General features: G+C 41.3%; 1 protein-coding gene across 1 annotated transcript in view; it reads left to right on the top strand.

The window, feature by feature from the left end:
* RNF130 (ring finger protein 130) overlaps window positions 1–26,373 on the top strand; it is a 49,743-nt gene that overhangs the window by 13,451 nt on the left and 9,919 nt on the right. The window contains exons 2-5 of the mRNA XM_084839142.1: window positions 3,763–3,957; window positions 7,480–7,730; window positions 11,465–11,536; window positions 16,023–16,105. Of these exons, the coding sequence (XP_084695268.1) occupies window positions 3,763–3,957; window positions 7,480–7,730; window positions 11,465–11,536; window positions 16,023–16,105 (601 nt within the window). The remainder of the gene's footprint in view (window positions 1–3,762; window positions 3,958–7,479; window positions 7,731–11,464; window positions 11,537–16,022; window positions 16,106–26,373) is intronic.

Genomic DNA, 26,373 nt, shown 5'->3' with positions numbered 1-26,373 from the left:
CACCACCACAAAGTGGCTGCCATGACCACCTGCCATCTTCATTTCCCAAGAATGTATCTGGGCCCACCATGTATCTCAGAGGCATTAATGGGAAATTAAGGTGGCAGTGGCTGGAGGCCCTCAGTTTGCTTTAAAGCTATCTCAGCCACCAGTAAGAAAATGTGTTAATTTAAAAAAAACCTGGGATGGGTAGTGCACCTTGAAGGGTGCTATGAAAGGTGTCTAGGGCTCATCAGTGCCTGCGGGCCTCACATTAACCACCCCTGGAATTTGGGACCTCTGCAAAGCAGCTGAGGAAAGATGGTTCCAACTCCAGCACCAAGGATATGAAAAGGGAGAACGTGGAGGAATTTAATGCTGGTGGTGGTGGTAATCCTTAAAGGTATTACCACCACCAGCAAGTAACATAGGATAAGGCTGCAAGTAACAAATTGCAAATAGTGGATAGATGAATAGAGCCATCTTGAATAGACAGTTGTTTCTCCATCATCATGTAGCTTGGCTTTTCATTTTTCAGGCCAGGGATAGGCAATTTGTGGCCCTCCAGGTGTTTTGACCTACAACTCCCACCATCCTTCATAAATGGCTCTGGTGGCTAGGGCTGATGGGAGTTGTAGGTCAAAACATCTGGAGGGCTACAAATCACTCACCCATGTTTTAGGCATTATGCATAGGTTTTGTTTAGATGACAATGGGATTAAATCTCATGTTTATATCTTGCCCTCCTGAATTTAATGGAGTTGGCTGTATCTTTGCACCTGATTTGAGTAATAGTGGATGTAATTCTTCTTGGTAGTCTCTGTGGTTCAGACATATGGGTTCTGTGCCTGTGCAGAGCATTGTTTGGAACATTCTAGACCTGAGCAGAGTTTTGGTGAGAGCCCACCACCTCTTCACTGTGCATGCTCAGGGTATAACTTGCACTCAATTCCTTGTCATCCCCGGCAGCAGCTTAAGGAACATTCTTTGGCTCTTAGAGATCTCAGGTCTTTTGGAGCCTGCTGAATACTTAGTACCTTTTTTGTTTTTTTTTCTTTCTGTTCCCCGTTGTATCTTCCTTTCCATTTTAAGTTTTTATATTCCTCAATGGGTCATCACTAGCCTTCCTAGTGGGCTTATGGCCTTCAAGGCACTTTTCAGAAAATGCAGTAGTTGTGGTGGGAAGATTTCCTCCCTCATGGATGGTCACTGTCCAGAGTCTGCTTTGCTTGGGAGAGGGTCACCTGGTAGACCAAGCCTTGATGAAACAGACACAGAGAAACAGATTCTCTTGTCTGAGGGCCCTGTTGTGAGAGCAAGCTCCACTCCAAGCCCCACTGCCTTCCTGCTGCACTCTCTATTCCCCCCCTCCCACTTTCCCTGCTGGCTTCCTGCTGGCTTCCCTGACCACTTCAGCCGGCTTACCACTTCCCTTCCTAGTCCCCACTCATAGTTTACCAGAAAAAAGTGACAGGACTCTCTTTTTCTTTTTTCCCTACTTTTTTGGGTGGCTGACATGCTGCAGAGGAAAGCATTAGCCTGTAGCCACTCACCAACTTCATTACCTAAGAATATTTTTGATCCCCACATGTGGCCTAGAAGCATTCATGGGAAATGAAGATGGCAGCTGTTGGAAGCCCTCACTTTGCTTTGAAAGCAATCCCAACTGCCAATTAGAACATCATCATGGTTTAAATAGGAGGTGTAAGGCACCTTGGCGGGCATCAAGAAAGCTTTTCTGGGGTGCACTGGTGCCCACAGGCACACCATTGCAACCCCAACGCTACAGACTTGACACTAGGGTGAGGGCAAACACAGCTTTCGGCTGGGGTCTCCTCTCTTCTGGCATGACATCTGCCCACCTTGACTTGGTAATCACCCATATGTTTAAGTCAAAGAGAGCATGAAGGAGGACAGGTTGCTTACCTGTAATTATGGTTGTCTGAGTGGTTATCTGTATACTTCTTCAAACTGTCCTCTCCCCACTTTGATGTCTCACTGGTATTTTGTCCTACTGCTGCGACATACTGAGAACTGAGCAGAAACGGCAGAGCCACACCCAGAATGTGTTAGAACTCTGCTCAGTTCTATAGTGTTCTGAACATTGCCCTGTGCAGGCATAGAACCCATATGTGTGAGTAGGCAGATGACCGCTCGGCGAACCATAGTTACAGATAAGCAATCTATTCTCTCTCTCCTTCCCCTCCCCCAGTACTCCCATATAGTACTTTCTGTATCACTACCCACATAACACAAAGTATTTGCTCTAGAAAATTCTATTCCCTGCTTCTTTTTGAAGTGGTAGAACTAAGGGAAAAGGGAAATATGAAAGGGTAATGTACAACACCTAAGAAATCTATTTTAGCAGGTGTTTAATAAATAAAATAAATGTTGTGACACACTGGTGCTGCTTTAATAGTCTTCATTGTAGCAGGCAAATGGGTGAGAAATGCTGCACTAGGTAGGGCAGCAGTAGAATGGGTGGCGAGGTCTTCTTCGTTCAAACATTATCATGATAAAGAAAAATTAGCAAGAACAAACTAGAACTTGTATGAACAGTTGTTATAATATATTCAGTTGAATCCAGTACAGAGCCATAGAGTTTTAAAATCAGCCTTCACATGACAAAAAGCAACATATACATGGGCTCTTGCTGAATGGAACATTTCTCATTAGTATTCTGGTGGAAACTGCCTGAAATACTTTTCTGGAATAGTGAGAGAACACAACAAAAAATACATATATGAGATCTTATGAAACTGAAAGTTGTATGTGAAATTTCCTGTGATGTTGTACTATCACAGAAGATTGCAGTAACTCTTTCCGATTTACTTTTATTTACCATAGGTAAAATATGCATGAGTTTGACTAATTTTATTAAATAATACTCAATAGGCCTAATCTTCATAATGACTCATAATGGCTGTTAATCTCTAATCTGTTAGAATCCAAAAGTTAGATGAAGTACCAGTTACTAGTTTAAATTCTATTGTAGAAAACACTGTGTGTGTGTGTGTGTGTGTGTGTGTAAATACTTGTATGCCACTAGCTCATGCCAGAGCAATTCAAGTGGTACACGAACTTTCCTTCATTCATCTGACCAGGTATTGATTTTAATTGTTCACTCTGCTAACTATTCTGAAATTAAAAACAAAAATTCCTTAATGGTAATGGGCTAGATGTAGACTTAGTCATACTTGGAGTAGGCCCACTGAAATGAATTTGACTTAATTTAGTGACCTGGTTTGCATGTCATAGTAAGCCACTGTGGGTGCTCACAGGAACTACCTGCAGGGCTCTGAGACACGTGTCAGCCACCATTTTGAAAATGCAGTCCATGGCAGGGGTGTGCCATGGCATGTCATCTCGTGCGAATGCGGGCATCGTGGGTTATTTGAGGGTTAAACATGGGTTGTTCTAGGGTTAACTGAGGGTTATTTAACCCTCAAATAACCCAGAACACCTGGGTTCACACAACACAAGCCCTGACATGCCCCTGCCCTGGCTTGCATATTCCAAATGGTGGCCAGCGCATATCCCAGAGCCCTGCAGGTGAATTAACCCACGGTGGCTTACCGTAATGTAAGAACTTGGCCAACTCAATTACTGCAATTTTCAGAGACAAAGTTAACACTTGAAGATTAATGTTTAGTTTTTAAAATAGCTTTCAGTTACACAGATAGATGTGGTCTGGTAGCCAAGGAACAATTTAAGCCATCAATCTGTTTTTAGGGTTTTTTTTTAACCTTTATTAGCAAACTTCTACTTGTATTTTTTTTTTAGTTGCAGATCGTTTAGGCTGTGATCCACGAACACGATTTCAAGTTCCTCCAAACACCAAACAATGGATTGCTCTCCTGCAGCGAGGAAACTGCACCTTTAGACAAAAAATACTGCGGGCAGCTTTACACAACGCTTCAGCTGTGGTAATTTACAACAACATATCTGGTGAAGAGCCTGTCACTATGACCCATCAAGGTAAAAGCTAGGATGCCAAATCCTCCTTTCTCTCTCCCTTCTTCTCGGGTTTTCTTTTTATTTCCTTTTATGGTGTATGACTTCAAAGATTTATTAGAATTATTAATAGTCTTCAAATATATAAATATGAGTTGTTTTCAGCAGGCATGGCCAAATACTTTATAGTGGACAATGAACACAAATCTTGTGTTTATCCACTATGGGAGTTATTTTTTTTCATCTTTGTGACTGTCAAAATGCTAGACAGAGTGCTTGATCTAGTGGTCTCCACTAACTGGTGACCATAGCACATTGCTATGTCTGCTTTGTGTGTACATAAAGTGGGGCGGGCATTTGGAGCAAAGTGTTGGTAATAACCTTTTTCAATATGCACTTGTAAGGTTGGATTAACCATGATCAAACTTTTTGCAAAAGGCACATTATAATCTATAGAAACTGTTTTGTGGCAGCTTCCTGTCAGCAGAGTTTCTTAAACTATGACTTAAAGCTCTTTGGCCCCAGTATTTAGGTTCTACTAGAGATGTGAAGGCCCAGAAAAAAACAATATTGTGTGGAGGGGGGGAGTTTCCCCCTTCCCCCCCAAGGATCTGTTTTTTGTTTTTTTTCTGAAAAGTTGGAAACATTTCTGAGATAGTTTGAAACAGATAGCCCTACCATAAAGCCTGTAGATAATCAACTGAAGTCTGCTGGCTTCTCTTCAACCTTGGCAGGTGAATGTCTCACCTACAAATGAGTACTCTTATAAATGGTCCCTTTAAAGGTACGATCTCTCTTAAGAAACCTAATTATAAGTCCTGTAGAAGTACTGTCAGTGAATCACTGACAAAACATTATCAGGTGGATGCCTCCCGTACAATAAAGTGTTGAGTACAAATAATGCTTTATAAAATAGTCTAACACTGATTCTGTAGCTTATAAACATTTAATACTTAAAATTGTAAATTTCAAAGGGGAAAAAAGAAAAGGGAGTGTTAAATTCAAATCGTGATTTTGCCTCCTTTATTTGACTATCATGAGTCTGCATGTTAATTTATTTGGCACTCCCCTTCCCCGCCCCCCACCATGGACCAGTGGTGATGCAGTATCAGGCAGCTTCGTATGTTCAAATTGGTAGTGCTTGACTGCTAAATTAAAACATGTGCTAAAATGTGTTAAATCCTTATTTGTTCTTGAGCTTGTCTTCTATTGAAGTTTCCAGTGATATATCATAGCTATATGTACACTGTATAGTAGCTGTAAGGAAGAAAAACGATACTGATAGGTTATGCATGACAGTCGTTGAAAACATGAGATCTGTGATTGGATCCCTCGATGTTTCTGCTTTTTCTTAAAAGCAGTTGTAGGTGCCCGCCAAATTAGATTAGAGCTTGAGAAGAGAGGGATTAATCCCCACTACATGTTTTCCCACTTAAGTCGTCCCCTCCCCAGCCCAAATAACTACCTTACTGTGGGAAATAGCAACTTCAGGGGGAGGGATTTGGATCAGAAAAATGGTGCAGGCAGGAAAGTGTTTACTCCCCTTAGTGCCATGGTCCTGATTCAATTCTGGGTGCTCCAGTGGCTGTTTTTAAGAAAAAATATACCCAATCACAATCTTCCACAGTGTGTCCACTTTGGCCCTTGCTATCCTTTTATGCTGGGGTCTAATTCTATTTCAGCATCTATAACACACAGGGATGTTTTTGTCTGAATTTGCAAGTTTCATATTTAAAGTATGTATCACTCTGAATGTGTTAAACTACTGGTTTTTGTCACTTCTAAAAAAATGTATCTAAAAATGTAAGAATTATCTTTGTGAATCATACTAAAGATATAGCATTCTGCCTCCAGCACTGATCAACCAGAAGCTCCTGTCCCTCATAAGTAGAGTGTGACGGGGACTTGGCTCGTACATTACAACTACCCATGGGTTGTTTAAATCATGGGTAGTTGTGAACGAGTGGGAGCAAGCATGTGTGCTGATTCCTGCCTGACTGCTCCCACTGCGATACACAACCCAGGGACACTCCATCCCTGGGTTGTTTATCATGCCACATGAACACAGAATTCTGTGTTGGGGGATGAACAAGCCAAAGTCTGAACTTTGCTCATCACCCAACAAACCAGAATTCTGGGTTTGGAGGTCATGATTATTGCAGCAGGAGCTCGTGCACATGCTCTCTTCTGCTGCATTTTCAACAACCCACAGTTCATTAAGCATGGGTTGTTGAAGATGTGCAAACTGGGTCAAAGCCACCCCCTGTTTGTCCTCAGCATCTGGTAGCCAGATGTCTCTGAGCATAGAAGTTCCATTTTTTCTATCATAGACTTATGATTTCACCTTTTTAAAAGCTCTCTCCACTAGTGATCATTGCCATGTCTTGAGATAATGAAATCTCTAAGCTAATTATGGGTTGCATAAAGAAACACTATTTTTGTCTGACCTTAAATCTGTTGCAAGTTGTTGAATGACTTTGAGTTCTGGGCTGTTATCATTATGTCTGAACCAGAAAACACTGGGTTGTTTAGGGATTAAGCAACCCAGAGTTAACCCAACAAAAAACTGTGGGTTATTTAGGAAAGCAGAAGCAGGCGGGAACCAGTGCGCTCTCATGTGCTCACAAACCAACCATGGTTTGTTAATCATGGGTTGTTCGATTGTATGAACTGGGTCATTATAACAAATGCCCACAGTTTTAAGCAAGAAGCACAACTTCATAGATGCTTTTCAGTAGGGCAGTGGTTCCACCCATGATCATGTTAGTGCCCTTTTGCCTGTACCTACTCCAGATCTACAGTATTCATTTTGAGATTAGAAGAACCAATCTGGATATAATATTTGAAAAGGGGGTGTACAGTAGATGTGTATACAGCATTATGCAAACTGTTCTTACGTAATTTTCCCAACAATTCCTACCACTAAGTTCACTGCTGCATCACATTAGGGCAGAAGTCCTCAGTGCAGCACCTGTGGCTGCCATGGCGCCTGCAGGGATCTCCAGTGGTGCTTGTGAAGGGGTCCCCAATGTGGTGACCATGTTCACCTGATTTTTTTTTTTAAATTCCAGAAGATGCTTGGACCACCAAACATGATTACCTTCCCATTTACTCTTAGGTGATGCCATAAGCTGGACCATCACCATCTAGAAAATCTAGAATATTTTCAAGGTTTATGAACTTCCTATGGTCTCAGAACAAAGATGCTGTGATTAGGAGGAAAGAGGGTCCTGTTTTGTCTTACTACTTTGTCACTGTAGATATCACAGTGAATAGTTAGTATGTGTGTCTGATGTCTGTTAGAGATGTACATATAATAAACTAATAAAGTACGTACGAAAGCCTGGTTCTTTCCTAATTTCATAAAACTTCAGGCTACTAATTAAATTGTATAATATTTTTTAAAAACACACTCAACTGAAAATTAGAGAAGTTTTTTTATGACTTAACAGTCAGTTTAGATGTTCAGCTGGAAGAATTGCATAATATATATGTCATTTCAGATAACAGTGAATTCTTTTTTTTTTCTATTTACTCTTTTGGTAGGAACTGGAGACATTGTCACTGTCATGATCACAGAATTGAAGGTTAAGGAGATCCTGAATTACTTAGAAAAAAATATGTCTGTCCTGATTGCAATAGCAGTTGGAACCCGCTATCAAAACAAAAACTTCAGCCGTAGCTCTGTCGTCTTCGTATCAATATCATTTATAGTTTTGATGATAATTTCTTCAGCGTGGCTAATATTTTACTTCATCCAGAAGATCAGATATACAAGTGCACGTGATCGAAACCAGGTAACTGTCCTTTGGTTCTCTACATTTACTGTGTCTTACTTTATTGTGTTTATAGATTTTTATTTTTGTAGTTGTTTTTAACTGTTGTAAGCCACCCTGAGTGCTGTTCCTATCATGGAAGGACAGGATATATATCTTCTTAATCACAGATAAATTACAGTTTAAATAGTATATATAGGCAGTTGTAAAGTAGTAATATATCTTGATGAAATTATAGTTCTGTACTTTAGAATGCCTTTATCATAAGCAGTCCAGTAATATCAAAAAGGAGTGTAAATTGGGCTTTACTAAATATTTACCCACTTCAGTTTTTAAGTCATAAGTAATGTTTCTGGGGCAGGAGGAGAGGATACTTCCTTTAAAAATCCTCAAACTTGTGTGAATGTTCACCTTGATTTGAACTGTTTCCCTTTTTGATTTGAACTGTTTCTTTTTTTAATTGAGTTGTTCTGGGAATATAAAAGTAGTCCCAGCAGTTGGGTTCATTTAAGGAGCAGGATGATGTCACAATGATATGTAGCCAGTTAAGAGTTTCCATGTGCTATTATCACTGAGGGAAGCCTTCAGAAAGTATTTTCCTCACTCTCGGTGAGCAAACATCTTTGCCCTCTTTCAGGACAATTGAAAGTGAAGGTGAATTCTTTTGATTCAGCCCTGTATGTAAACCAGTAGAGTTTCTTTGCATATTCATTTCCAATTTATCCAATTTATAATTTACTATATGTGGATTTTTGTCTTTAGCTCTGGAGCCAGTTAAGGCATTCTGTTCTACTTTATGAGTTGTGTATTCATAGTAGTCCATTACTTTTATATTTCAAATTTTTATAATTATACTTTCAGCTTCTTAAAACTTACATCTTCTTAAAACTATCTTTAATTTTGTAGCATTTGAAAAGCATAATGAGTAAGCAGCTAATTTGACTAGGCAGCGATCCCATATATTAGGTATTTCTGCATTTCAGAAATCTGCAACAGAATAGTCATTCTGTGGGTAGAAGACTTAGGACCTTTTTTCTTCCTTCAAAATTTTACAAAGGTTAGGAGAAACTTGATAAAAAATTTATGTGGTTTAAGAAGCTTGTCTTATTAAAATTTAATGAACTTCAAACTTTAGCAACAGCTAGAGCACAGCTGGAAAAGCTTAGTTATTATAAAGGGAGAATATTATTGATAGGATAACTGCTCATTTTCTGTGCTGCTTTCCTCCCACAGTTTGGAACCCACCTCTGCTGCCTTTTTTTTTTTTTTAAGTGGGAACTGCCACGGCAGCACCTTTGATAATATCCATTGTGCATTTTATAAGTCTCACATTTTCTGGAATCAAAGGAGGAATGTAGGACTAGAGACCAGAACCTGGTCTGTATTCACAACTAATACTGGGGAAACTAGGCTCTGTTATTGTTTCCTTGCGTTGCCAACGTTATTTAACTTGTTGGTCATTGTGGAGCTAAAGATATAGTTAATTCTATGAAATTCTATGGTGTTCTAGGGTTGGGGAAATGGGGAACATGATGTCAATTACTACTAAGCAATAGGGGGGTTGCCCAGGAAAAAATTACTTTGGATAGATGGCCGATTCTCCTTAGACCACATTGGGCAATACCTGCTTCATCTCAGATTCAGAAAACCCTACACTTTGGATGTCTCCTCATTGACTATAATGGGGAAATCCACAAATTGTTATAACCTTTTAATTTATTGGCAGAATTGGATGACATTTACCGGCATTCCCCTCTTTTGAGGAAATGAAGCTTGCCACTTTGAGACAGATAGATGCAGGGGCTTTTGTGCTAGGTGCCCTTAAAGTTGATTTTTTGTGTGTGCATCAGGGAGGAGAACTGATCTTGTCACTTCTGCTTCTCCTCCCAGAAGCATCTTGGGGCAAAACATGAGTTTTGCTATATTCTTGCTTCATCCTTGATGGAGTGGTTAACACTTCATTGGCATTTGAAAGTATATATTATTTTAGTGTATGTGCGTCCTTGACATTGTGTGTGCATGTGTGTAAGAGTCACACACAAAAAAGAACAGTCACTGATTATAGTACTACTCAAAGACATGTAGACCTTCAAAATCACTGAACTGAAAATAAAATACTGCTATAACTAAGGCCAGAACAAGTAGGTGAATAGGGGGTGAAGAGAAGTGACTTGTCTAGTAACAATTAACATTCAAGATGGAACAGACAAAACCAGCAAGATTAAATAATTTAAAAAATAGGATGCAAGGAACTGGATTTTTTTAGGGTAGGATTTTAGAAAAGGGTTGGTCTGGACTGGAAAAAGGAAAGATTTAGATCACATAAGCCATAAAAAAAACAATCAGCACTCAGCTTTCCCGCTTCCCAAATGTGTCACTGAAACCTTGTTTATCCACAATGCATTACTGCCATTTTTGTTGTTGGAATGAAGGTTTTAATGTTAGCATCTAGGATTTAGAACTTCACCCGGATCAACTGAAGTAATGGATTCTCCCCTCCACCCCACCCCTGCCAAATATATGCTTGATATAGGAAGTTGCCTGATCCAAGGTCAAGCTGTTTGTCCATCTGGCCGATCCAAGGTCAGGCTGTTTGTCCATTGTCTTCTTGGACTGGCAGTGGCTCTACAGGGTCTTGGGCAAAGGTCTTTCCCATCACCTACTATCTTGTCCTTCTGTCTGGAGTTGCCAAGGAATGAAACTCTACCACTGGGCTGTGGCCTTTCCCTGTGCATCCCATAGTTTGGAGAAGTTGTTACAGAAAATATTTTGGACTCTTGTCTTGTTTCTGGATAGCGTACACACATGTAGTGAGCAACTTCTGGGGATCAGAAGGCCATACTGCCCCCCCCCGGGGGGGAGGGGACTGCAGCTCACCCCTGCTTCTTACACAGTTGTGGCTGAATTTGTTGTTGCAGTGACAGCAGTGAAAAAGCTGTAACTTTGCAAGCAGAATTGTGCTCCTGGGAGACTTCAGGGAGTGTGATTCTGCTCGTGAACAAGGCTCCTCCATGCACCTTGTTTGCTTGCAAAATAAACTTATTTTCTCAGGGAAATGAATATATTGTTCTTGCAGCCTGTGTGTGTATGTGTGTCTGTTTTTCCCTTGATCTTGTTCATAGAGGTGTAGACTATCATTTATAGTTTAGAGCCCTGCAAATTTGGGGGATTAGGAAAAAATTAATGTAACCACCCCCTTCAGAGACTTTTGTTTTCAGCAGTTTTCAGAAAACCTAAAACAGAATAAGACAGGTCCCAGGAAACATCTCTGTAAAGGTAGAACCATCCAAATAACTGATAGCATAATTACAGTAGCTTAAACAAAAAAGTTAACTCTTCTTCCTTGATCTCTGCTGCATAAACCTAATCCTCCTCTAGAGTCCTGGTTACTGAAGCAAGGAAATGTGACTTTGCTCATTCAAAGTGACCTGTCATTGAAATCTGTTGGATCAACTGGCAGATGGCCATTCTCAATTACTTTGGAAGATACGATAAAGCTGGAATCTGTAGTTAAAACATAGATTCCTGCATGTTACCAAAATGGATTCTTATAAAATATGAACTTGATGTTTATGGCCAAAGAGACTCCTCAGCTGCTCGCAGGCTATTCACAGTTCCCCTGGAGTGTTTATCAAGTATAGTGAATAAGCAGAAATAATACACCATTTAGCTCATAGCCAAAGGAAATGTAAGAGGGGGAAATTCAGTTTTTCCAATACCTAATCACGGTGTGCGTGTTGTTGTTTTTAACATAGCGTCGCCTTGGAGATGCTGCTAAGAAAGCTGTTGGTAAATTGGCAACAAGGACTGTGAAGAAAGGTGATAAGGTATTGTCATACAAATGACATTTCAACTCTGTGTGTTGCTTTACAAGAAAAATTATAATAAACCTCTGATTATTCCTTCCCCTTTCCAGTTTACTTTCCTCACTGCAACCATCTCTCTTGTTTATTCTTGCACAGACATCTCTCTGCTTGTTCATCTGTTGCCATAGCCTGTCTCAATAGTATTGTCCCAATCCTTTTAAAACTGGGACATCTGTTTTCAGTCTGCCTAGTCCTATGTGGTCTTCCTAGCTTAGGAAACAGCATCACACAGTATGGATCCTGTGTGCACTCTCTCTCCAGGCCTTGTTACCATTCCTGATTGTTTACTAGCTTCCTTTCTTTGCTGTGCCTGCCTGTGATTTTATTTTAAGTGAGATTTTGATTATTTGTTTCCTGTTGTTTCTTTGGCATACTGGTCATGCTTTAAATGATCCAGCACTGCCTCAGTATTCATATTTTCCTGAGGAGAACTATTAAAGCTTATTTGTCTTGCAAGTCTTTTTTCTCTTGCTTGCTTTGTCACAAACCCTTTTGGTTACTAGCTGATTACAAGAGTCATCACAATAAAAGTGTGCTTTATTAATACCAAGAGGGAAGTTGCTGTCTTCCTGACAATATCAAGGCAGGATGAGAAGATATGGAGATTGCAATGCAGGCAGCAGGAGATGTGCATGCCGCTGACAGGCATATGGGAATAAATCTGCCATTCATCAGTTACCCATCATGTTCTCTGTATGAAATATTGGCTCTCCATTTCCAGCAGTGAAGTTGCTAATTTTGTCTTGCAGTGCTTTTTAAAGTCTTACCGGTACATTTATTATATCTAAAATTTGGCTGAAGAAAAAAGGATTGGATTTGTGTGTACATAGTCCACAGATTTTGTTCTAAAATACAAATACTGCAACTATAAAGAGATCATGCTACTAAAAATCTGTGATGCAGATATTTAAATTTGCACTGTGTAGCTAGAGTAGTTGGACTGTAACTATTGTTTAGAAATAAGTTTATTCAGCAAGCAATACTGTCCTCAGTTAGGAATGGTAACTCATTAGTAGTGACAAACCCTAAGCTTTCCAAACCACAATAAAAGCAAATGTTTCAGTTCTCCACAGTCTCTGTACAATCCCACATATGGGTTCTGTGCCTGTGCAGAATAAAATTTGGAACCTTCTAGAGCCAGGCAGGGAAAAGAATTTTGGAACCGTCCCCAACCCTCAAGACACATTCTCAAAGTGGCAAAACCCCTTCCTGCTGTGTTCCTTCTTGACTGCTGCAGCAGTTGCATCCTTGGAACTTTCAGCAAAAGTTTCCATTCTTGTGAAAGGAATTTTACTTTAGTATAAACACACGCTATTTTTATGTTTTTAAAAATCCCTCGAACTATTTGTCACAATACATTTTTTTTGTGGTCTGTATCACACATAAGAATTCTGCACTTGAGCAGAGCCTCATTTTGATATTCTAGAACTAAGCAAAGCTTTGGGTGGGAAGCCCGCACCCACCCTCAGTGCACACACTCAAGGTCATGGCTCCTCCTATTCCTACTCAGTTTCTCGTTGACCACTGCAGCAGCAACATCCTTTTGGAGCATTCTCCATCAGTCTCTTCATGTGCTGAGGAGACTAAGCTGAGCTATCTGTCTCATTCTTTTTAACGTTATAGTTTATTCTCTCTTCTCTTCCTCTGTAACTTCTTTCTGTCATAGTTTGCATGTTATTTTTGCCACTATGTTCTTCGGGCATGTCCATTCATTGCCACCTCAGGGCTGATGGCCTTGCAGATCACTTTCCATAATGACTCCAGGTGTGGGAGTAAGCTGCTGCCCCGGTTCGGATACTCAGTGGGCTGGCTCACACAGTCAAACAGCCTACCATGGCGTATTTAAGCTACGGGGGGCTATGGTGTGTGCTGGTTTTGAATATTCAGTCACTGGCTGTGGCTTGTCGTGTCATATAGCAGTGAGGGTTAAACAACCCTTGCAGAACCCAACATCAGATCATGGGTTATGTGTGGGGGGTTTTAACCCTCACATAACCTGCCTGGGTTCGCACAACACGACAAGCTGTAGCAGACTAAAGAGTAAGTGAAGTGTGGAAATGCTATGGAGTCCCTGTAGTCATCATCTGTATCAATCTGTTTGGTAATGACAGCGTAACTGTCCTCAGTACTGAACTTGCCAGAGCCACTTTTAGTGCAACCACCCATAAGGCACATTGTGCCTTCACTACCACCACTGCTGTAGTCATTCCTGATTCCAGTCCTGGGCAAGATGCAACACATCCTGGATTTGTTCTACATTAGAGGGGTTGATTCATGATAAATCACCTAAACTGGTCTGAAAGCATGACCATAGGGTGTCTTTTTCACCCCATGGCGAATCTGCACCCAATGAAAGAACTCCTCACCAACATTCTCCAGGCTTCTGTCGCAGTTCCCTGAAATCCTGAAACTCCAGAGCCTTTGCCTAGAGATAGCATGGAGAGGCACACCTAGGGATCGGTGTGGACGGAGCCTCTTCAAGACTGTTATTCTCAGTTCCTTTTCTGTATTTGGGGCTATAGATCACTTTGTTGATGGGAATGCGCATCCTCTCATTACAGTACACATGACCAATTTTGGTACTGCAAGTTGTATCCAAGTGATGGGTGGAACTGGACCTCATGGTATTATTGTCATAGTAAATCTCCCTTACTGTATTACCACCATCAGTCCTATCACTCTAAAGCTACATCTACTATTTCTGGTCCTCTGGATGCTGATGCCTTAGTCTTACAAGCTACATGAGGTGTTTCCACACTAAACTCTTTGCCCCCTCTCAGAGGCATATCACCTCAGTATAGTGGTACTAGTAGTATCAGTACTGAACTCTCTGGTACTGACAGTGGTAACAGCAACGCCAAGCAAATCAGCAGAACCAAGTGCAATAACAGTATCCATCTCTGCTTTGGTGCCGACCACCTCGGATACACATGTGACTCAGAAATGTAGACACGGGTTCAGTCTGTGTTACTTTCTACTATGGTACTGATAGGTCCTGCACCTTCCTCTGCCCCATCTCTGGAGCCACTTCCTACATCCTCTGTCTTGGACATATGCTTCTTCTTATCAAAGGAATTGGAAGCAATAGTGCTGGTTAGTGGGATGTTCCCCAAACCAAACAGTTGCTTAACTGTAAGTATTGTTCTTCAAGTGGTCATCTGTGCATTCACACAACCCATCCTTTATCCGTATTGCAGTTGCCTTAGTCTGCTTTTTTCCTTTCCTGCTTTCTACTTGTCTGCTGTAGTGGTCTGTAGGTACTGAGTGGGAATGGGAGGAGCTACACCCTTGAGTATGTACAGTGAGGAAGGGGTGGGCTACCCATCAAAAGTTTAGCTCAGCTTTAGAACATTCCATATGAGGCTCTGTCCAGGCACAGAATCCTTATTTCCTTATGACGACTGGAAGAACCACAGTTACTGGTAAGCAAACTGTCTTTCAAAGCGATGTACAAAACCAAATATTAAAAAATTTAAAAATTAAAACAATAAAATACAGCAATTAACAATAATATCCAAGTCCAGCATAAAAGGAGAAAACAAAAATATGCACCAATATGTCAACTAATTGGATAAATGAGCTAAACACAAGAATATGAGAAGAAGTGTTCTGGATCAGACCAAAGGCTTATCTAGTACAGCAATCTGTTCCTACCAGATCAACCAGATACCCATAGAAAACCCACATGTGGTCAACCAGATACCCATAGAAAACCCACATGCAGGACATGAGCACAGTAGTACCTTTCTGCTTGTGTTGGTCTAAAAGCAACCCCCCCCCCCTCCCCGGCCGCCCAAGCCAGTAACCATCATCAACAGAAACTGGTAAAACACTGTTACCGTAACATTAAATAGGCCTGGGAAAATAAAAATGTTTTAAGAGGGTGCTAGAACATCCTCTCTTGGGAGAATATCCCACAAATGGGACAAACTCTGTTGTGTCCAAAGGTCCTCTGAGTATGTGAGAACATATAGAGATGCCTTATACCAGGTCAGACCTAATTGTACATCTACCCCAGTATTGTCTACTCTGAGTGGCAGCAGCTCTCCAGAGTCTCCAGATGGGTTTTTCACATCACTTGATCCCTCAACTGGAGTTTCCAGGGATTGATTATGGGACTTTCTGTGTGTAAAGCAAGAGCTCTGCTGCTGAGCTATGGTCTCTTCTCCCCATATGACAGGACAACAGAAATATCACAGCTAACATTCTGTCCCATATGTGGATTTGCTTACTCTAAGTGCTGAATTCTAGTTTGAGTTTTGAACATTGCATGTAAACCCCCCCAGGTCCCCCCCACAAACACACACACACCCTCCGCCCTGCCCCCCACACACTTTGTAAAGCATGTTTTAGTCTTTCAGCTCATACTGTTACTTGCTACTACTGTCTACTGTAGATATCTGTTCACTGCTAGTTCTTGCTTGAATTTTCACTCTGTTCATTTTAGGAAACAGATCCAGACTTCGATCATTGTGCTGTCTGTATTGAAAGTTACAAGCAGAATGATGTTGTCCGCATTCTGCCGTGCAAGTAAGCCAACAGTTTTTCTTCCTTTTTGGAGAATGCTTTATACTTTAAAATAAATGTGTTAGTTTTTAAATCCTTTTTTGTCACTTGACTTCACTTAACACCCTTGACTTCACTAGAACTTGGGTACTGAGGGTTTTCTGTGTAATTTTGTGCGTGCACAATTTCCACCAAAGTCAAGTGGGAGAATCGTGTGAAAAAAGGCTAGTTATTGGATATATCAGGAGAAGAAAGTGACTTATGAATGAGGTGAATAAAGGTGGTGGGAAATGAGACAACCACTAAGGGCGAGTTAAGTATGCCTAACTTGATTCTTTCTAGGAATATAAGAGATGTATGCAAAATTTAGATGAATAGATGCTGCTGGTCATCTTAATTATAACTCCTGGGTATGTGTGTTGGGGGCTGGGTGAAGGGATGCTGAGGGCTGCATGGAGGCTGCGGGTTACCCACCTCTGATTTAAAACTTCTAAAACTGGTAAATGTTGTATGTATTGCAACTATTTCTTGTGAATGAGCTTCCCAGATTGGTGTGATGGAGGCATCCAGCAATGGGTCAAGTCTCCCTACCACCCAGGAAAGGTAAGGATCATGTAAACAAGATCTTTGCCAAAGTATATGGGATCTTGGGCTCCTCCTCCATTTGTCCCTGCCTTTCACTCAGGTCAGAGCTAGCTCTTTATTTCTCTACTGCTCTAAGCTCTTGATTCCTTGTTCCTTACCGACTCTTTGTGCTTCTCTACTTACCTTTTCTTCTTGCTGTTTAAAAATCAAAAAGCCTCATCTTTCGGATCCCCACTGAATTTCTGGCCTTCTCTCTCTTGTGTACTTGACCTACTCTATCCATGGCACCAGCAGGGAAGAACCTTGCCTGCATGCCTGCAAAACACAAGGAAAAAGGGATTCAACACATCTGTGTCATGAAAGCCCCTGCACAGCTTGTGCAAACGCTGCCACTGAATCTACCTCCCTACTTGGTGCGGAGACACACAGCAAGTGCACTTATGCTGGCCCTAACTGCCTTCGGAGCTCTGCCCTGTCCTTAGAGGCTGTCCTTAGTCACCTTGAGCACCATCTGGAAGGCAAAAAACGAGTAGTAATTTTCCCTCCTCCCCAGAGCTTATAGTCAAGCATCAGCCTGCTAGCCACTCCAACTCTGCATCAAGCCCTAGCTGCTGCATGAACTGGCTTGATGATGCTTTCCACACTGAGTCATGTAAGGATTACTCAGACAGCCGTAGAGCAAGAGGAGTGAGAGTGTACCTCATGCCAAAAAAGAGATGCCATTTTTTTTCCTGCATAGTATCCACCAGGGGCCCCAGTACTTACTTTGTCTCATTATGGCTGTTAATCTGGCACTGAAAGCGTTAAGTGATTTTGCTAACGAAAGATTGTAGAGGCTACTTCAAACTGCCGATGATTAGTTTGATCTGGAATGGTTGAATGGTCTGAGTGAGGGTTTTGGGGAGACCTACAAGAAGACCCCCTAAAAGACTCCAGACTCATCTTTAAGAAGACACCATACTTAGATTCCAGACTCCTGACCCATGGGCAAGAAGACCGTGAAATTGTGATTCTGTGCCAAGTAATGTTATGAAAATATTATACCTCTAAGACTTTATAGGACTGACTTTGAAAGAAGAAAAAATACAGCTGTCTTTTGCAAATGGCTTCTGCAGAGCAATAGCAAGGTCACAGTGAACTGTGCTAGCAGAGATGCTGGTATGAGTGGTGGAATGGAGGAACTGACATAAGAACATAAGAAGAGCCATGCTGGATCAGACCAAGGGTCCAGCATTCTGTTCCCACAGTGGCCAACCAGCTGTTGATGGGAGACCCACAAGAAGACACGAGTGCAACATCACCCTCCCGCCCATGTTCCCCAGCAACTGGTGTACATAGGCATACAGCCTCTGACACTTGAGGTAACATAGAGCCATCAGGACTAGTAGCCATTAATAGCCTCCTCCTCCAGGAATGTGTCTAACGTGTTTTTAAACAAGTGTAATTTTAATGTGGTGTTTTAATCTTTTTATGCTCTTACTGTTTTATCTTTTGTGTTCATCGCTCCAAAATCTGTTCTAGATATGAAGCGGTATCTAAATATTGTAAATAAATAAACCCGCTTTTAAAGCTACCCAAATTGGTGGCCATCACCACATCTTGTGGTAGCGAATTCCGTAGTTTAAGTATGCAGTGTGTGAAGAAGTACTTCCTTTTATCTATCCTGAATCTGCCACCAGTCAGGTTCATAGGATGACTCCAAGTTCTAATATTATGAGAGAGGGAGAAAAATGTCTCCCTATCCACATTCTCTACACCATGCATAATTTTGTACACCTCTGTCATGTCTCCCCTTACCCCCCTTTTTTCCAAGCAAAACAATCTCAGCTGTTGTAACTTTCCCTCACAGGGGAATTGCTTCAGCCCTTTGATCATTTTAGTTGCCCTTTTCTGCACTTTTTTCAGCTCTTTTTTTAGGTGTGACCAGAACTGCACACCATAGATTTGTATAAAGGCACTATCATATTGGCAGTTTTATTCTCAGTTCCTTTCCTAATTATGCCTAGCATGGAGTTCGTGTTTTTTACAGCAGCCACACATTGGTTGACATTTTTATCAGACTGTCCATCACAACCCCAAGGTCCCTTTCTTGGTCAATCACTGCTAGCTCAGATCCCATCAGGTTATACTTGAAGTTGGGATTTTTTGCCTCCGTGTGCATCATTTTACACTTACTTACATTAAGAACATAAGAAGAGCCATGCTGGATTAGACCAAGGGTCCATCTAGTCTAACATTCTGTTTACACAGTGGCCAACCAGCTGTCAACCAGTAAGCCACAAACAGGACATGAGCACAACAGTTCCCTAGCAACTGGTATATATAGACTCACTGCCTCTGGTTCTGGAGGTAGCACATAGCCATCAAGACTAGTAGCCATTGATAGCCTTCTCCAGGAATTTGTCTAACCCCCTTTTAAAGCCATCCAAATTGGTGACCATCACTACATCCTGTGGTAGCGAATTCCATACTTTACCTATGCACTGTGTGAAGAAGTATTTCCTTTTATCTGTCCTGAATCTCACACCAGTCAGCTTCATGGGATGACCTTGGGTTCTAGTATTTTGAGAGAGGAAGAAAAATGTCTCCCTATCCACATTCACCACACCATGCATAATTTTGTACACCTCCCCTTACCCTTCTTTTTTCCAAGCGAAACAATCCCAACTGTTGTAACCTTCTCTCATAGGGAAGATGCTCTAGCCCTTGATCATTTTAGTTGCCCTTTTCTGCACTTTTTCCAGCTCTACAATATCTTTTTTTAAGTGTGTTGACCAGAGCTGTACACAGTATTCCAAGTGTGGTCACACCATAGATTTGTATAAGGGCAGTATGATATTGGCAGTTTTATTCTCAATTCCTTTTCTAATTATGCCTAACGTGAAGTTTGCCTTTTTTACAGCGGCCGCACACTGGGTTGACATTTTCATCGAACTGTCCACCACAACCCCAAGATCTCTTTCTTAGTTGATCACTGCTAGCTCAGATCCCATCAGGTTATATTTGAAGTTGGATTTTTTTGCCCCAACGTGCATCATTTTACACTTGTTTACATTGAACCACATCTGGTATTTAGATGCCCATTCTCCCAGTTTGGAGAGATCCTTTTGGAGCTCTTTAGAATCCCTTTTTGTTTTAGCCACCCTAAATAATTTGGTGTCACCCTCAAACTTGGCCTGCTCACTCCTACTTCCAGAACATTTATGAACAGGTTGAAAAGCATTGGTCTTAATACAGATCCCTGTGGAACCCCACTATTTACTTCCCTCCATTGCTAGAATTTACCATTTATTCCTACTCTCTGCTTTCTGTTCTTTAACCAGTTAGTGATCCATAAGAGGACCTGTCCTCTTATTCCATGACTGCTAAGTTTCCTCAGAAGTCTTTGGTGAGGGATTTTGTCAAAAGCCTTTTGGAAGTCCAAGTAAAAACTGTCTACCAGATCACCCCTGTCTACATGTTTATTGATACTGTCAAGGAATTCTGAAAGGTTAGTGAGACAGGACTTACCTTTGTGGAAGCCGTGTTGATTCTTTTTCAGCAGGGCTTGTCCTTCTGTATGCTTACTAATTTTATCTTTAATAATGCCTTCAACCAATTTATCCAGAACACACATTAAACTAACCAACCTGTAATTTCCCAGGTCCCTCCGGATCCTTATTTGAGAATTGGTGTTACATTGGCCATCTTCCAGTTCTCTGGTATAGAGGCTGATCTTAGGGACAGGTTGTATATTTTGGTTAGAAGATCAGCAATTTCATATTTGAGTTCTTTGGGAACTCTAGGATGGATGCCATCTGGGTCCGGTAATTTATTTGCTTTCAATTTATCAATAAGGTTGAGAACTTCATCTTTTGTCATCACTATTTGCCTCAGTTCCTTAGACTCCCTTCCTGAAAACATCAGTTCAGGCACAGGTATCTGTCCTATATCTTCTGCAGTGAAGACGGATGAAAAGAATTCATTCAGCTTCTCTGCAATCTCCTTGTCCTTCAGTTCTCCTTTAACTCAGTTGTCATCCAGTGGTCCAACTGCCTCCCTAGCTGGTTTCCAGCTTCTGATATATTTAAAGAATTATTTATTGTTGGCCTTGATATTGTTAGCAAGATGTGCTTCAAAATGCTTTTTTGCATCTCTTATTGTCTGCTTGCATTGCCTTTGTGCAAACTTGTGCTCCTTTTTGTTTTCCTCGCTTGGGCAAGACTTCCATTTTCTGAAGGACGCTCTCTTTTCTCTAATAGCTCCCTTAACACTGCTCGTCAACCATGTGGGTGACCTTTTGGATTTGGTGCTACCTTTCCTAACCTGTGGTATACATTTTAGCTGAGGTTCTGTTATTGTGGTTTTGCATAATCTCCAAGCATTTTGAAAGGATTTAATCTTCTTGACTTCCCCTTTGGACTTCCTTTTCACCAGTTCCCTCATTTTAGAGAAGTTTCCTCTTTTGAAGTCAAATGTTGTTGGACTTCCTGGACAATTTTCCACTTAAACATATGTTAAATCTGATAGCACTGTGGTCACTGTTTCCAACTGGTTCAACAATATTTACATCTCGTACTAGGTCCTGGGCGACACCGCTTAGGATTAAGTCCAGGGTTGCCTCCCCTCTTGTTGGTTCCATGACCAACTATTCTAGGGCACAATCATTTAGGCATCAGGAAATTTAACCTCTTTGTCATGACTGGAACATGCATTCATCCAGTCAATGTGGGAGTAAGTGAAGTCGCCCATTATTACAACACTTCCATGTTTGGAGACCTCCCTGATTTTGTTCGTTTCCATCTTGAGGTCACTCTGAGCATTCTGGTTTGGGGGATGAGAGCACATTCCTATCACTGAATTAGTTTTGGAACCTGGTATTGTCACCCACAGTGCTTCTGTGGAAGATCCTACCCCTTTTAGGTGTTCTAGTCCGCTCAATACTATGCCCTCTTCGATGTACAGGGCAACACCTCCCCCAGCGCGCCCTTCTCTGTTCTTCCTGTAGAGTTTATATCCAGAGATGACTGTATCCCACTGGTTCTCTCCATTCCACCAGGTTTCTGTAATGCCTACTATATCCAGGTTCTCCTTTAAAACCAAGCACTCCAACTCACCCATTTTGTCTCGGAGGCTTCTAACATTTGCATAGAAACACCTATACATGGTATCCCTTCCCAGATGCTTCTGGCATGTGCATCTTTTGCTATGGGACATTGGCCCCTTTGATTGGCTATTATGTTCTGTCATGTACTCCCGGCCTACCCCCCCCCCCCAATTTGGGCAGTCAGAAACATTTTTATCTTCCCCTTGGGATGATTTAACATGAACTGGATGCTTCCCAGCTCCTGTCAGCTTTCCTCCAAAGTTTAGTTTAAAAGCTACTCTGCCACCCTTTTTATGTTTAGTGCCATCTATGTCCATTTTGGTTCAAGTGGAGTCCATCCCACTTGTACAGGCCTGGCTTTTCCCAAAATGTTAATGCCTAACAAATATGAACCCCTCCTCCCTGCACCACCGTCTCATCCACACATGTTCAGATATCTGACACATGCTCAGATATCAACTAGGAGGAAAATAATCCTGCTAAAGCAGATCATGTGGTATTATGATTCCTCAAACCAATATGCATTGAGTAAGGACATGCCTGATAAGAGATGCTGAAGCATGTCCTTGCTTGATGCCTATTGGTTTGGGGCATCATAACAATAAGCACCAACACTGACTTGGAAGAGGCATTAAGGTATATGTGACCAAAGATGACTGTAAGTTCAAGGAAGATGTACTGGGGAAAAACACGTCAATCAATATAACATGTCCAGATGGTAGACCTTTAGCAACATTTGAGGAAGTGTCACATTAACCCGTTAATGATAATGCCAGAGATGTTCCCAAAATGTGGGATTGTTGGGTAATAGATCAACACTGTACTTGATTGCTGAATGGGTGGTTTAATCACCCTCACACTCCATTTTTGATTGGAAGACAGCTGTCTCATCACTCATTGGAGCCCCCGCCTCTGGTTAGAACAAGTGTATAAAAGCACAAGTAGCAAGAGCTCTTAGTTACTTCTTTCTCACTTCGCTTTCTTGCTGCTTTGCTTCTGATCTTGGCCTTGGACTACCGGACCCAAATATTTGGTTCACTACAGACCACTTTAGACTCTTAGCCTTTAGAACTTGCAAATAATTGTAACCCTTTACTTTCTGAAGTTAGGACTTAAGAGTTTTTTCTGAACTTGAAACGTGTCTTAATTTATAAAAATGGGACTTAGTATCATTTCCAAACTTGAAGCTATCTTAGAATCAAACTTGATTAATCCAAATTTGTTTAACCCCTAAAGAGAGCAATCCTATGGCCCCTAGACGGCATCACCAGGGGTGGATGGGTCATGGGATAGTTTGAATTCTTGGATCGAAGTTCAGAGACAGCACTCGGACCCAGGAATCCAAGCTCCCCACCTCCTCCCCCTTGCAGCGAGCACGAAGAGAACCATGGCGGCTGCCTCTCGAAGCTTTCAAAAGTGACCTCAGAGAGAACAGAAAGGGGGTGGTTCTGTGGGTGGGGGGGAGAGGGGACTGGGGAAGTGGGGATAAGAATAATCCTCAGCCTCCTTCCCTCCCCCTCCACAGAGCCCAAACTAGACGAGTAAAAACATCCATCTAGTAAAAATGCAGAGTGGGAGAAGCGGTGAGGCTTCTCCCCCTCTGCAAAAGATGCCTGTCAGCCTCCAAGTTTGGAATCTGATGGGCATCTGGATAGGATTTCACCCTAAGTCCCAGAAACATTTTTATTTAGGCCACTTAATTTTAACTTTTAGGCTTTGTTTTTCTTGCTCTAAGTTTTCCATTTAACTACATACGTAGGTGTTCAGTTTAATTCTTCACATGCCTAAAGGAACTTAGTAATGCTTTAGCTTAGTTTTTTACGTTCAAGTAGTGTGCAGGAGGAAGCCAAATTTTTTAGCATTTCTAGTTTAGCTTTAAAATGCAAGTAGAGTGCTGAGGGGGAGTCATATTATCCAAACAACAATGCTAGAAGCTCAATTTGTTATCTTGCTTGCTACATTTGTAATGCCAGCTTTGTCAACTGCAGTCCTTTTAAATCTTAGATTTATGATATTCTCTTTCACTGTTAATAATGTAATCATAAAGAAGTTTTAAAATTATTCTTATGTAATCATCACACTAATTTTCCTAATTTTTATAATTTTCTTAAAGCATTTAATGCATTTCACTTTACTTTTGCATCTGTGGTGATGATGTTTGCCTGTTTGGACTTAGTGTGGTTACCCATCGGCGTGTCTTGAACCCAGTTGGTATAGGTTCTGAAGCAAAATGACCAAATTAACAACAGCAACTTCTAGCTCTTCTACCCCAGCATCACATCTCCTGGCCTTGTCCCTCTTTAACTTGGATGACAGACTTGGAACCAGAATTAAAATAACGGTTGTTTCAGAGTTTACTGATCAAATTTTGCAGTAGAACAGATAGGCAAACTTGTAAAAGAGACAGAAGAGAGACTTCTTCTGAATCATCCCCTCTGGCTGATTAAAAAAAAAGGATTATGCCAGCTCCTCAAAATGCTTAGGGCACCCCACTCATCCAAAGAGTCCATGGAGGAGTCTTCAGGGCCCTGCTGATCAACAATGATCAGACACATCTTGCTAAACCAAGACCATGCAGAGCACAGAATAATGATAGTGACACCCCCTGATCCCTTTCCAGAGACAAAGGCATCTGAGACAAGAAAAGGAGAGAGAATGGTCTGACTGTGGTCTCATAGATCGCTCTTCCAATATCAGGCTGTTCAGACATGCAGATTTTCTACCCCTTCTCTCTAAAGTGTTAGTGTCCCTTGGATTGCATCCAACTACGCCAGAAGTGACACAACCACTATCAAGGGGAGATTTGTATTGTCAGAACTGAAGTCTACCAGCAGGGGGAATTTCCTTTTCTTCTTTAAACAAACTTTTAAAGATGGATTGGGCATCCACACTCCAAGGCAAATAAATCAACAACATTTCTCAGAAATTCTACTCCCTGCCCCATCAGGCCATGGACAATCTAAAGGTGCTTCTAGTGGGTACCTCTGTAACCGCCCTCTCAGGAGTCATCACACATAAAGATGGTGACACACACACACCACGGAGACCCTGGTGAGAGATGCCCTGACATGGCTCTCAGAAAAGCACATGAGGCAGGAGCCCTGGGTACCAGAGCTCCCTCTACCACCTCATTCTTTGCCCAAGCTTCCTTCCTCTGGGTGGAGGACCTTATAAACAACAAGGATTTAGACTGGTCTACCCTCTACAAGGGCCTTTTTTTCTATTAAACTTTTAATGGTAATTTTTACAAAACAAAATAAGTCATGAAAAAGACAAGAAATTACATGCATAGAAATAGCAATATTCCATTAAGTACATACCATCTACAGGGGCCTAATGAAACTATCTAAATCATATTCCTTTGTAGCCAGTGCTACCCAGGATGCCTTATTGTTTGCAGCCTGATTCATAGCAGCCCTGTCATCAGAAGGTCTCTCTTGCAAAATAATAATAAAAAAATTGAATGTTGATGTGCCCTTTAGGGGCAGCCTAGCCACAGTTTCCTTTAAAGGGAGCATGCCTCTTTTGTGAAGAGGTGCTTAAAGATACTCAAGGCAAGAAAAGGCAGTACCTTCCCACAAAAAGAACCAGATGATCCTACCCTTACTTTCTTCCCAGCAGGGAAGCATTCCAAAGCTCCTTTCATTTCAGGTACTACAGATATCCCAAGCCAAGTTGGTCCCAGTACAGACTCCAAGGTAGAATCCAGTCATCCTCCTCTAATAGGCCCACAACCTCCCAGCCCAACAAGGGTAGTCGTCAATCACACTGATGCCATCAACTTCCGAGTGGGGGAAAGGCTCCAGCACTTGTCACAATTTCATGAAAACTGGCAAGGTATAACCATCTCATTAACAACTTTTAATGGGAGAAGGGGCAGAACAGCATCTACTGAATATGTCTTTCTGCTGACATCTGCATCACCATTGCATTGTCAACCTTTTCATTGAGATCTGGTTTATATTTTCCTGTTTTGAACTCTGATACAAACAGTACTTGAATTTAAATGGCAAAGTACATACATAGCGATGGTGAATGGTTTACATGTTTCTAAATAACTATCTTTCTCCACAATAGACATGGAAGCAACAATTGATTAAAGTATCAGACCTCTTCGTCTTTGTTGGTTAAAGGGAAACGTGGCGTTTAAAAATATATGCACCTTTTCCAACTGATGCACCAGGCATGTATTGGCCACTTATGCTTGTTCATCTTCTTAAATCAGTGTTCAAAGAGTGAAGAATGAATTGCCTGCTTTACCCCACTGGGTCTTGTTCTGTCCTGAAATGGTATCTCAGTCTGATCTTGGTTCACTGTATGAAAGTAACTTTTCCTTGATACTTTCTGATCTTTCTTAACTCTCCAAGACTGGCAATAAGGTGATAACATGCAGTGAAATCTGCTGAGATGCAGGAATAAGGTATCCTTCTTGGAATCCCAGTCCAGTCCTACATCATGTGCAGAGACGTCTGTTTTAGCAAGTGTAAAACAAAGCAGGTGAAAGAGGAAAACAAACAAACAGGTACTGCAGATTGTAAAGTAGAAGAGAACTGGTGAGAACTGTACACAAACATGAGAGAGATTTGATTTTGAAAAACATGGTATCGTGTTTTTATAAAGC

This window comes from Heloderma suspectum, chromosome 2 (assembly GCF_057233095.1).
Source record: "Heloderma suspectum isolate Gila_16-S chromosome 2, 16-S_ref, whole genome shotgun sequence".
NCBI classification, from domain to species: Eukaryota; Metazoa; Chordata; class Lepidosauria; order Squamata; family Helodermatidae; genus Heloderma; species Heloderma suspectum.
The sequence above is the reverse complement of the archived record's forward strand: the minus strand, read 5'-3'. Positions and strand labels throughout refer to the sequence as shown.